Source organism: Nerophis ophidion, linkage group LG10, assembly GCF_033978795.1.
Source record: "Nerophis ophidion isolate RoL-2023_Sa linkage group LG10, RoL_Noph_v1.0, whole genome shotgun sequence".
In the NCBI taxonomy this organism is placed as follows: domain Eukaryota; kingdom Metazoa; phylum Chordata; class Actinopteri; order Syngnathiformes; family Syngnathidae; genus Nerophis; species Nerophis ophidion.
The window spans coordinates 24648672-24660740 of NC_084620.1; the positions used below are offsets into that span (position 1 = coordinate 24648672).

The window sequence follows — 12069 nt, forward strand, 5'->3', positions numbered from 1 at the left end:
ACCATATGTCCCGGCAAGAAATCTGCGTTCAAAAGACTTCGGCTTATTAGTGATTCCTAAAGCCCAAAAAAAGTTGGCGGGCTATAGAGCGTTTTCCGTTCGGGCTCCAGTACTCTGGAATGCCCTCCCGGTAAAGGTTCGAGATGCTACCTCAGTAGAAGCATTTAAGTCTCACCTTAAAACTCATCTGTATACTCTAGCCTTTAAATAGACCTCATTTTTAGACCCGTTGATCTGCCGCTTCTTTTCTTTTTTCTCCTATTTCCCCCCCTCCCTTGTGGAGGGGGTCCGGTCCGATGACCATGGATGAAGTACTGGCTGTCCAGAGTCAAGACCCAGGATGGACCGCTTGTCGGGACCCAGGATGGACCGCTCGCCTGTGTATTGGTTGGGGACATCTCTACGCTGCTGATCCGCCTCCGCTTGGGATGGTTTCCTGTGGACGGGACTCTCGCTGCTGCCTTGGATCCGCTTTGAACTGAACTCTCGCGGCTGTATTGGAGCCACTATGGATTGAACTTTCACAGTATCATGTTGGACCCGCTCGACATCCATTGCTTTCAGTCCCCTAGAGGGGTGGGGTTGCCCACATCTGATGTCCTCTCCAAAGTTTCTCATTGTCAGCATTGTCACTGGCGTCCCACTGGATGTGTATTCTCCCTGCCCACTGGGTGTGAGTTTTCCTTGCCCTTTTGTGGGTTCTTCCGAGGATGTCGTAGTCGTAATGGTTTGTACAGTCCTTTGAGACATTTGTGATTTAGGGCTATATAAATAAACATTGATTGATTGATTGATTGATTGATTGCTTATTGTCTGTTGAATAGTTGTCATCAGTGTTTGAACCTGACAATCGGTTTTGTATAAGGTTGGGAGAAATAAACCAATATGACCAGATATCCGATATAGTACACGCAAAATTCTCATTGAAATAGGGCGGTTTGAACCACTTTTGCACTTGTTATCAATTGTGCACCGAGTCTAAGTAAATCAACCGCAACAAACTCACAAACAGGATATTCAACTTTATAGTTTGTAAACGCTATTTAGCACTTGTTATTTGTATCTTAGTAGATTGGGCCCTAAGTGTGAGTAAACAAGTGTGGTGTGTGAGACACAACCAAACTCCATGCTGTCGGTGACGGCACAAACATCCATCAGGTGTGTTCATTAGTTTCTTGCGAGATGTGAGGATGTCTCTCGTGTTGTCGTTATCTCATGCTCATCCTCCATCTTGTTTTAACGACCCTTAGTAGAATAACGCCACTGTTTTTTTTTTTTGGTGCTTTATGTTCAAGGTGGGGATAGGTTGATGGTTGATTGGAAACACTAAATTGGCCCTAGTGTGTGAATATGAGTGTGAATGTTGTCTGTCTATCTGTGTTAACCCTGTGATGAGGTGGCGACTTGTCCAGAGTGTACCCCGCCTTCCGCCCGAACGTAGCTAAGATAGGCACCAGCGCCCCCCGCGACCCGAAAGGGAATAAGCGGTAGAAATGGATGGATGGATGTTCTTCTTGTTAAATGGTCCTCAAGTGTAAGCTGTTTATTTGCAAAATCAGGTCAAAGACAACATACCAGAGAAACTGTCCTTGTCCATAGCCAGCAGTTGTCTAGCTTGGTACAAATAGCAGCGCAGGTGGTAGCGGGTCCCATCTAGAAAACACACAAGATCCTGAGACATACAGCAGAAGAGGAAAAAGAACTGAATAAACAAAGACACTCACGCTCAAAGAAACAGGAAATTGTAGGTCTGTTGACGCCAAACGTGGTGGTGACGAACTTGTCGTCATGTTTGTCTTCTATGCTGCTCTGTAGGAGAAGACGTCCGACAGGGTTAAAAGACACAACTTGCTCTGTTGGTCTTACCAATGAGCACTCCAGTGCAAAGATGGCCGCTGGTCCTGTCTTCTCTAGGGGTTCCATGCGGTACCGCCACCTGCGCCGGCGGAAGCTGTCCGTCTTCCTCGGCTTCAGGTGGAACTTCCAGCCGAACAGTGAAGCGTACTCCCAGCCCTCCCTCTCAGCCTCATCTGGATGTTGCTGTAGTGCACAAAAGTAAGTACAACTACTAACACTGACCCTTTTTAGTTACCTTTCTGAGAGCCTCCATCTTTTTCTGGTCGCGCCTTCTCAAGCGTATCCATCGCCTCCTTCTGTTGGTGTGATACATCTTCTCTGCAGGGACCCATGACTTGGGCCGGCGGTCTGGTGGGATGGTGTTGCCGTACTCCCAGCCTGTACACACATGCAAAGACGAGTAAAGAACATATTTTTTGACTATTAGACTGCTTAATGACTAACCTTGATCATCTACGCCCCTGTTGAGATCTTCACTCCACTCAGGCTCCTCCCACACCCAGCCCGGGGGGCACTCCACTTCGTCTTTTGGCACTGCCTTTTCGCCATTCTGCCTTACACACAAGGAGCTTTTAGACAGACTGAGGTGTGACTGACATAGTGCCTGTGATAGACAGAAAAGTGGGCAACACACACCACATCAGTGTATCCTTCAGGCATGCCAATCCATTGGCCACCAGGTAACCTCATCTGGTTTTCGAAAACTTCCTCTGTGAATGTCATGTGACCGGCGTCCACATCAAACAACAGTCTGTTATCAAGGAAATCAGTTTTTAACGCAAAGTATTACTAACTTTTTTTTATTTTTTATGAGCGTTATGACTTACGTCCTCTCAGGGCTGATGTACCAGTCTCCGGCCCAGGTCCAGCCAGGAGAGGGTTTGAAACTCTCCTTGGGCAGTTTTACCCTTCCCGTCACGTCGCTGAACTTAGGGCAGGTGAGACCTGCAGTTCCCCAGCTGCCCACAAGAGCAAGGCGGGTCTGGTTCTCATACTAGAGAGAGAAAAGTTTTAAAAGAAGAAGACTCTAACGTGATGATGCCAGAGTCCAACCGTTTCTGTAAACACAGACAGTTTCCCTTCAGTGCACTGGTTGAAGTGTTTGTTATCTGCAGCCAGTCCGAACCACACTTTGATCCTGAGCTGACCGGGAAGCTTGGCCTCAGCGGAGCTTCCTTGTGGATACTACACAAAGCAACAGACACCACGCATCAGCTAAATAATGCTTTTGGAGAAGAAATGGTGGATGTTTGTCAGAGAGTGGTGGTCCCACTTTGAGAAAGACAGTCTGCAACTGTCCACAGTGTTTGCCACGGTGGCGTTCAGAGAAGAGGACGCTGTGTGCCGGGATGCGATGGTACGCCACTCTTCGCTCGCCCTGCAGCATCCATATCACGATGTCAGGGAGACTGTTCTGAGGCTGGACAACACACATAAACATGAGTTGGAAAAGATAGTTCTGTATTACGAAAACAAATATTTGTCTTTTGCTGACATTTTTTTCTGACATACCTCCTCAGCTAAGTTCCTCAGTCGGCTGCTCCAGTCCTCCGCCTGCTCCATGACGGCTGAAAGCTCTGTGGCTGGCCCGTGTTTGAAGGCCAGTGCCGCCGCCAGGATTTGCTGCAGGTGCAGAGTGCGAACGTGTCGGAGTGAGCGGTCCAAAGGGGTGGCACACGGCCAGTCCTGGAGAGACGGTAGCTCCTGACTGGAGAGGCACAACAAAGTAAACATAATATGAATACCACCTGAAGGGAGCGGATGTGTAATTTTGGAATTTTTGGCAGATTTTCTGATCACAAGAACAGGATTGCTTGCTGACACCTCTGTCTGGTGTTAAGACAGCAAGCCAAGCATTTGTTATTTAATTTAAGTATACAGTAATTTTTTTTTTATCTATTCATGGTTCATTTAATTTATGTACCACCGGTATGTATTTATTTGTTTTGTCCAACCCCTTGATAGCTTACCTGCAGTCTGTGATCACCTGATCTAACATCTCCATTACCCTCTCCTCCAGCACGTCCATGTCGCTTCCTGCTTTTACTTCTAGCTCCACCCGCTGCAGATTGGCCTCCTGGGCACACACAGACATGTGTCAAAAAAGTGTCAAACACATGATGTCCTGTGATGTAACCTCACAAGTCTGTGGAGGATAGCCAGCAGCATATTGAGAGCCTCAATCCGTGGAGCGATGTCTTCCCACGCCGAAGACAGTACCACCACCGGCTTCACATTTCCCCATGGGAGGTAATAGTATTGACAACCTGGAAGACACAATGATGACGCAGCAGCTTCAAAGACACAAAAGACAACACAAAAGGTGACCCACCGTCAAACACGGCCCTGCTGAACTGCGTTGTTGAGGCCAGAGGGAGGCAGCTGTAGTCAAATTTATTGCCGTAGTTTCCAATGCTGACCTCAAACTGGATGGCGTCGTCAACATCTTGGAGGAGCGTCGCCGAGTAGAACGCCACAAAGAGACAATATTTTCTCTTCCTGAGGAACTTCTATTGGGTGAAGAGAGGGGACCCTTCAGGTTGGTCTTGGAAGTGTGAGAAGTCTTCTCCTCCCTCACCTCAGCCACCAGCAGATTATCTGACACGATGTCTTCCGTTTTAGGCTCCGGCTTGTCCACCAGCTTTGTAGTCAGTTCCAGTAAAACACGACCTCTGTAAGCCACGCCCTCCCCCTGAGAAGCGGAAGGAAGCAACGTCACATGTTATTTTATCCCAACGTGATCCCTGTGGCAATGTTGATTTACTTTTCCCAGGTTGAGGGCTTCATGTGGGTCATTGAACGTGCTAAACTCTCTGGGACTTCCGTACAAGTTGACAAAACACGGACCGAATGTGGGCAGGAACCCAAGAGTGTCATCCACTGTGAACATGAGAGGTGACAGTTTGAGATGACTAAAAAGAAAACTTCATGACTTGGTGATGAAGAAAGAGAAAAGTAAAACGACAAAGGACGTACTGCCAGATTGGACGTTGCGGGGAGTCAAGTCATCTGAATGCATGAACAGGAAGGACAGGTAAAGGTAAGACAGAAAGGAAGCAGATGGATCACAACTCAAAATATGTTAGTGCAGTAGGTGTAGCCAAGGAAGGGTGTGGAAATGAACCCCCTGCTGACTGTTAGAAAGAAGGCAGTTTTAAGTCAAGGCGTGTCCTTTAATGTCCACACTCACCCTCTAGCTCTCCTCCAGGGGCTGAGATCTTGGACATACAAAGGTGAGTTGTGCCGATTACATCGTTGTGACTGGCTCGGTCCCTGTCAGGAGAACATGAGGTAAAAGTCAATGTTTGATCCTATTTTCATTTTGAGAACAAATGACAAGTAAAGTGTCAACCAGTCAAGAATTCTGATCCTCATCTTCTCACACATCGACGGAAACTGTAAGGAAGAGCAGACTAACTGTTAAGTAAATAAACTATACTAAACACAAATATAAACACAACACTTTTGTTTTTGCTCCCATTTTTCATGAGTTGAACTCAAAGATCTAAAACGTTTACCATGTACACAAATGACATATTCTTCTCAAATATTGTTCACAAATCTGTCTAAATCTGTGTTAGTGAGCAATTCTTCTTTGTCAAGATTATCCATGCCACCTTACAGGTGTGGCAAATCAAGATGTTGATTGAACAGCATGATTATTGCACAAGTGTGCCTTTGGCTGCCCACTTAAAGGCAGAAAAAGAGTCACTATCTGGTGTGACCACCATTTGCCAAACACATCCCCTTTGCATAAGGTTGATCAGGTTGTTGATTGTGGCCTTTGGAATGTTGTACCACTCCTCTTTAATGGCTGTGCAAAGTTGCTGGATATTGGCAGGAACTGGAACATGCTGTCGTATACGACGATCCACAGCATCCCAAACATGCTCAATGGGTGACATGTCCGATGAGTTAGCTGGCCATGCAAGAACTGGCATGTTTTTAGATTCCAGTAATTGTATACAGATCCTTGCAACATGGGGCCATGCATTGTCATGCTGCATGAGGTGATGGTCTCGGGTGAATGGCACAACAATGAACGTCAGGATCTTGTACCGGTATCTCTGTGCATTCAAAATGCCATCAATAAAATGCACTTGCGTTTGTAGTCCATAACATACGCCTGCCCATACCATGACCCCACCTCCACCATGGGCTTAATTCACAACGTTGACATCAGCAAACCGTTCTCCCACACGACGCCACACACGCTGTCTGCCATCTGCCCTGAACAGTGAAAACCGGGATTCTTACGTGAAGAGAACGTCTCTTCAACGTGCCAGACACCATCAAATGTGAGCATTTGCCCACTCAAGTTGGTTACAACGACGAACCGCAGTCAGGTCGAAACCTCGATGAGGACAACAAGCATGCAGATGAGCTTCCCACAGACAGTTTCTCAAAGTTTGTACAGAAATTATTTGGTTATGCAAACGAATTGTTGCAGCAGCCGTCTGGGTGGATGGTCCCAGATAATCATGGAGGTGCACCTGCTGGATTTGGAGGACCTGGGCTGGCTGGGGTGGCTGCATTGTCTGCTGTTGTAAGGGTGGTTGGATTTACTGCCAAATTCTCTGAATCGCCTTTGGAGATGGCTTATTGTAGAGAAATTAACATTCATTTCACGGGCAACAACTACAGTGGACATTCCTGCAGCCATCATGCCAACTGCACAGTCCCTCAGATCTTGCGACATCTGTGGCATTGTGCTGTGTGATAAAAATGCACATTTCAGTGTGACCTTTTATTGTGGTCACTCTGGTCCTTTTACCTGTGCAATAATCATGCTGTTTAATCAGCATCTTGATATGCCACACATGTGAGGTGGGATGGATTATGTTGGCAAAGAAGAAATGCTTACTAACACAGATTTAGACGGACTGGTGAACAATATTTGAGAGAAATAGGTATTTTGTGTATATAGTAAAAGTTTTACATCTTTGAGTTCCACTCATGAAATATGGGAGCAAAAATAAAAGTGTTTATATTTTGGTTCAGTGTAGTAATTGTAGTAGTAATACTAGGGAGAGTAGTAGTAATAGCAACAGTAGTGACTCGTGATAGTATCAGCAATAGTAGTAAAAGTACCGTCATTTTCGGGCTATAGAGTGCATCATAAGCCGCAGCAACCTAATTTTTGAACCAATTTTATTTTGTAGATATATAGGTGGGTTGCAATTACGTGACCGAGAGGCACATCCAGGGAGTCCAGGTTTTAGGTGATGTCCTAAGCCCCATTAGGCTTATTTACCTTAATCACTGCACATTTAGACGCATTTTGAAAGTTTTAAGAGGCAAATATAAAGGCGATTATAGAAAAAATTTGAAATGGAATGGACTGAATGTTTTTTTTTAAAGATTTAAACCATTTATCATCACCAAGAGGTTACTGCTACCTCACTTCACTTGAGACTTACAGTATTTACAGACAAAAAGATTGAGGGCACAAGTATTTACATCTGAGAGGTCCAAATATTAAACATTAATTAGTGAAAGACAAAGTTAGTAAGCAACGTATTTGATTGACATAAGTGCCGTGCTATTGCAATCGTGATACTAATAAGAAAAAGGATATATTTGTTTGCAGTTGATTTTTGCTTCGTCTCATTTACAATTAATGTCCATTCATTCATGCAGTTGTTTTTATGATGTGAAGTATATTTTGTCTCATTATTTAGCTGTCTCTGATGTTCAGCATAAATGTTTACAAGCGATATCAAGATATAGTATATGCTGTTGAGCCAACAAGAGATGTATTCATCTCATTTATTAATACTATTAAGGATTTTTTCTTGATACTAACATATATCACCAAAGATGCTATAACGTGGTCATCCATGTTGAATAAAGCACTTGGCTTTCCTGCACAACATCAATGTAGCTTTAAGTTTTTGTCATGAACATTCAGAAAGAAAATATTTACTCCTAGGACATCACATGAAATTTGTTTATTTCCACAACCAGGTCTTCGTGGTTTATATTTAGGCATAGCAACCATAAAAGAACAAAAGCTAATGCGATCACTTGGCCATTTCTTTACTTTTAGTTGTGCCCTCAAACACTACTAAAATAGTACAGAATCAACTTGATTGCATCACAATAAGGTACTCAAACAAATAAAATGTTCAAACAAACATTTTACAAAGTGACCGCTGCAGCCTAGTTCGATTGTATTCCACAATGATGAAAATTATATTTTTAAGAGACATTTCTTTCAACGCACTTTAGTTTTTTCCGTGACTTTATTGCCTTTATGAACCATTTCTTTAGGACTGCATGAAAGCTCTTTCCTATCTCTCTATTTGAACGACTGGAACACCCAAAAACAGAACAGCAATATGGCATATTCTGATCAAACTTTACACTTACTCTCACTTCTTTTAATGCTACGCTTGACCATCATGTGAATTAAGCCACCAAGAAGAAAAATGGATGTGACGTCATATGCAACCCTCCCATTAGTCACACAGGTCTTTTACACGCGAGTGTATGCTTAAAAAAATGAAACATTACAGAGGCGCTTATGCACATTCACAAATTCAACAAAAGACAATCCTGTAACACGCTTACAGCCCATCAGAGAGCACTGTCCTCCTCCTCCTCCTGCGCGCTGGTGCCACTTTCTGAGGTCACAAACCCAGAGTTGGGGGGACTTTGCGTTTCTTTTTTTTGGGCCTCTTTTCGCTGTCACTTTTGTCTATAGGCAGGTTGCCTCTGGGCTTGTGTTTGTGGTGGATTTCTGTTCCTTGCGGCGGATGTGTTTCTTTTTTGATGTCGATCACTTTCAGTGGGTCATTTGCACTTTGTCATGTCTTTCTCCAAGATGAGGGTGAGTCCATAACGTGCTATATGGCAGCTTGAATGATTGCGTGAGTGGTTTGAATTAATGTGAACAATTTTATTGGCCTAGTGTGACCGGTTCGGCAGTTTCATTGGTCTGAAGATTTGCTAAATTTATTGGCGGCATGTGAAGCTTGTAAATCCGGAAAAATCCATCATTTAATAAAAGCGAGTGAATGGCTCACCCTGATTGGCATTGTGAGACTCTGGTGCCATTGTGGATTGGCATTCTTCTCCAGAACTTTGGTGCAGACCTAAATAAAGACCAACAGATGACAATTAAAATTAAGTTTAGTACACAACAACTTTTCACTAGTTGAACAAACCCACTGTTTTGCCAGCAAAGTGGATCTCTACTAAGGGATCCACCAAGTTCTTCCTATTACTGTCAAAGCCAAAAATCTGCTTCACGCCGTCCATGAAGGCATCGTCCACTGCAGACAAGAGACAAAGCCAAGAGGACCTCGGTAAAGCTTGTCATCCGCTTCTAAATTGCGACCTACTCACTCTGAGGAAGGTCCTCAGCTCTGAAAACTCTCAAGGTAAAAGACGCTCCTCTGAGGGACAGACCAGCTGGTCGCAGCAGGTTTCCTTCAATGTCGTCCTTCTCCTCCACACAATCACGCTTGTCCGCCTAGAAACCCATAAAATGATCATCAACATGGTTGATGTCTATCATTTCAGTAACTTTTTGTGTTTGGTGGTCTCAAAACTGTCTTTCAGCAGCTAGATTTAAAGCAACATTGACATTTGAGGACATGCACTTATTAGGATGGATTTGAAGAGGACAAGCTGTCTCTCACCGGTGGCTCGTCTCCGGCGGCCAGCACCAAGAGGCTGACCTTCAGGTAACCTCTAACCCCAGCAGACAGGTCGTCAGGGTCACAGAGAAGCAGCCATTTTCTTAAGTAGCAGTGTCCTAGCAAACGACACGCTTAGCTCAAATGGACGGGTATGAACGAAGCATGGTCTCGGTTACTCACGGTGCTCATTGTAGACAGCGCCCACATCAAGCTGTCAACACAAAAGTACTTAAGGTCTCATATTTAAATCTTTGAAAGGCCTTGAATTCACTCTCAACGCTCACCTTAAACTGTCCGATCATGGCGTCTGTCCTAAGGGAGCGCGAGTCGCACACCTGTCGGGCCACACCAGGGCGTCAAAGAGGAAACAGTAAAAAAAGGACAATGAAGGCTGCGCTCACCATAATGATGATGGCTTCGTCAAACAAGTCAGATGGCGTCTCGAAGAAGTTCAGGAAAAAAGTCTGCACACAGGAAGTCAATGGGTGTTGCAGCGCCAAAAATGAAATTCATCACGTCTTCACTGACCTCATCAAAGACTGGGTTGTTGCCCTTGCGAATACGTGTTCTCCTGCTCTGTCCAGCCACCGTCACATTGACAACAGGTTTGACGTTGATGCCCGGCAGCTGTCGAGCCTCAATGACTCGCACACGAACCTGCGATGGAAGGTCAGAATGAACCCGAGCCAGTAAAAGGCGTTCCTACCTTTTAGTCTACCTGAATGTCCTGAGACTTGTTGGAAAGAGGTTTGGCCTGACTGTTGGCTCCCTTCCTCCTCTTCTTGAACCTTCCATGAGTGTTGTAGGATGGCGGAGAACGTTTTGGGGTCTGGGCAGCAGGTGACTCCTGCCCTTGAGGTCCTTGGGGGCCGACCACCACCATGGAGCGTCCGTCATCCGCACCTTGGTCCTCAGGGACCTCGAGCATGATCATGCTCTCTGTGTCTTCCTCGCCCAGAGTGTCCAGGGAGATCACTGCATGGATACAAGTCACACGGGCCTTTTTATAGCTGGTAGCATGCGCTCTGGTGGGCAGCAGTGAGAGACACTTTACTTGTGACAGTGTCTAGCTCCACATTGGGGTTGTTGTGCGGCAGGACCTCAGGCAGGCACGGAGACTGGAAGACATGAGTTGACCCTGGAGGAGGGATGTAGGACACCTGCAAGGTGAGTGTTCCCTGATGTACGCAAAACAAAACAAAACATTTAACTATTACTTAGGAGAAAGCAATGAAAGATTACATGAATATGTATAGCAAATTTCTCACCCCTGTGTTGTTCCTCTTGGTGTCAAGCAGAGAGACGGTAAAGGAGGCCGCCATGTTGGGAGAGCTTAGCATGTCTCTGACACAAAGTCGACTTTCACCGAGAAACCTGAAGAAGAAGAACCTAGGAAAACATCTGCAAACAACTTCAAGCTAACTGGAGCTCACCTTACCTGTTCCTCCCCATTTTCTCGTGGTCCTTGACCACACAGTGCAGCTCAGCCCCCGAGTCCAAAGGGACCCCCTTCAAGTCCCATTCGAACCCCTGAGGGTCAAAGTTGACATTTAGGTTATGTAGAGTGACTAAGATTTGGAAATTGTAGAGAACGGACCTCATTCCAAACAGGATTGGCATTATTTTTGATGACCTTGGTCTTCTTCTTAGAGCCTAAAAGCAAGGAAGAGACTACATCATGCATGTACCTAATGAAATTAACATCACTTATTTTATTGTTGACTGGTCTGGGTGTGTGTGTGTGTGTGTGTGTGTGTGTGTGTGTGTGTGTGTGTGTGTGTGTGTGTGTGTGTGTGTGTGTGTGTGTGTGTGTGCGTGTGTGTGTGTGTGTGTGTGTGTGTGCGTGCATGCTGCATAAGACACACACAAACACACATCACGCACAATAAGATAAATCGTTTCTGGAACTTGTTTGCTTTCCTGTTTTGGACGTTAGAAGACCCAAATAGCAACATAAGTGCCACATATCTTTAAACAAACACCTCCGCCTTTCCTATGGTGATCAAGAGGGTTCACGAAGAAAGCTTAAACTCTCCATCTCCTGGGAGCCGACGTCTCCGAGACAGGAAATGACCCTTTCAGTTGGCATAGGTTGACGATCCATGAATAGACCAGGCCTACACCTTGGCCAGCAGGAGGCAGCGCTCTGGCAGGACAATCCTATTGTTTAATGGCATCCTTTTTTCTGTGATAACTTTCTAATGTGATAGAGCATCGAGTGGAGAACAGTGAGAAATTGTTCACTGTAGTGGAATACATGCATGGCATCAGGAAGTGGTGCTTACACAAAGGCAGGAAGTTAAGAGAAGAGCGCGCGCCATTAAGACAGAAAACTGACAGATTCTCTCATGTTATAAGGACTTTAGATACTTTTGGCATCATGCTATGACTCAGCATATTTTGGTCTGAGGTGAGACTTTCAGACCTCTGAAGGTCTGGGCTTAAGTTGGCAGTTTTCCTACAAAGAGACGATTTTCCATGCATGTACAAGGTCTGTAAGGATGATTACTCTAGGTATGAACTTATACGTCTTTTCTACTGGATAGGAGGAAATGAAACTGGTTGT

General features: G+C 45.1%; 1 protein-coding gene across 2 annotated transcripts in view; it reads right to left on the reverse strand.

Annotated features, from left to right (window-relative positions):
• Positions 1–12069, reverse strand: part of dysf (dysferlin, limb girdle muscular dystrophy 2B (autosomal recessive)) — a 37144-nt gene that overhangs the window by 23856 nt on the left and 1219 nt on the right. For both annotated transcript variants that reach the window (XM_061913086.1, XM_061913085.1), the window contains exons 2-32: positions 11101–11156; positions 10942–11033; positions 10772–10877; positions 10558–10681; positions 10222–10478; positions 10032–10160; positions 9905–9967; positions 9788–9838; positions 9684–9714; positions 9504–9619; positions 9208–9334; positions 9031–9134; positions 8886–8954; positions 5210–5253; positions 5048–5130; positions 4834–4866; positions 4622–4737; positions 4436–4549; positions 4190–4367; positions 4000–4124; positions 3828–3934; positions 3370–3565; positions 3131–3277; positions 2911–3042; positions 2685–2851; positions 2494–2608; positions 2302–2407; positions 2093–2235; positions 1867–2040; positions 1725–1809; positions 1576–1653 (exon numbers count right to left, since the gene is read on the reverse strand). In XM_061913086.1, the coding sequence (XP_061769070.1) occupies positions 1576–1653; positions 1725–1809; positions 1867–2040; positions 2093–2235; positions 2302–2407; positions 2494–2608; positions 2685–2851; positions 2911–3042; positions 3131–3277; positions 3370–3565; positions 3828–3934; positions 4000–4124; positions 4190–4367; positions 4436–4549; positions 4622–4737; positions 4834–4866; positions 5048–5130; positions 5210–5253; positions 8886–8954; positions 9031–9134; positions 9208–9334; positions 9504–9619; positions 9684–9714; positions 9788–9838; positions 9905–9967; positions 10032–10160; positions 10222–10478; positions 10558–10681; positions 10772–10877; positions 10942–11033; positions 11101–11156 (3468 nt within the window). The remainder of the gene's footprint in view (positions 1–1575; positions 1654–1724; positions 1810–1866; positions 2041–2092; positions 2236–2301; positions 2408–2493; positions 2609–2684; positions 2852–2910; positions 3043–3130; positions 3278–3369; positions 3566–3827; positions 3935–3999; positions 4125–4189; positions 4368–4435; positions 4550–4621; positions 4738–4833; positions 4867–5047; positions 5131–5209; positions 5254–8885; positions 8955–9030; positions 9135–9207; positions 9335–9503; positions 9620–9683; positions 9715–9787; positions 9839–9904; positions 9968–10031; positions 10161–10221; positions 10479–10557; positions 10682–10771; positions 10878–10941; positions 11034–11100; positions 11157–12069) is intronic.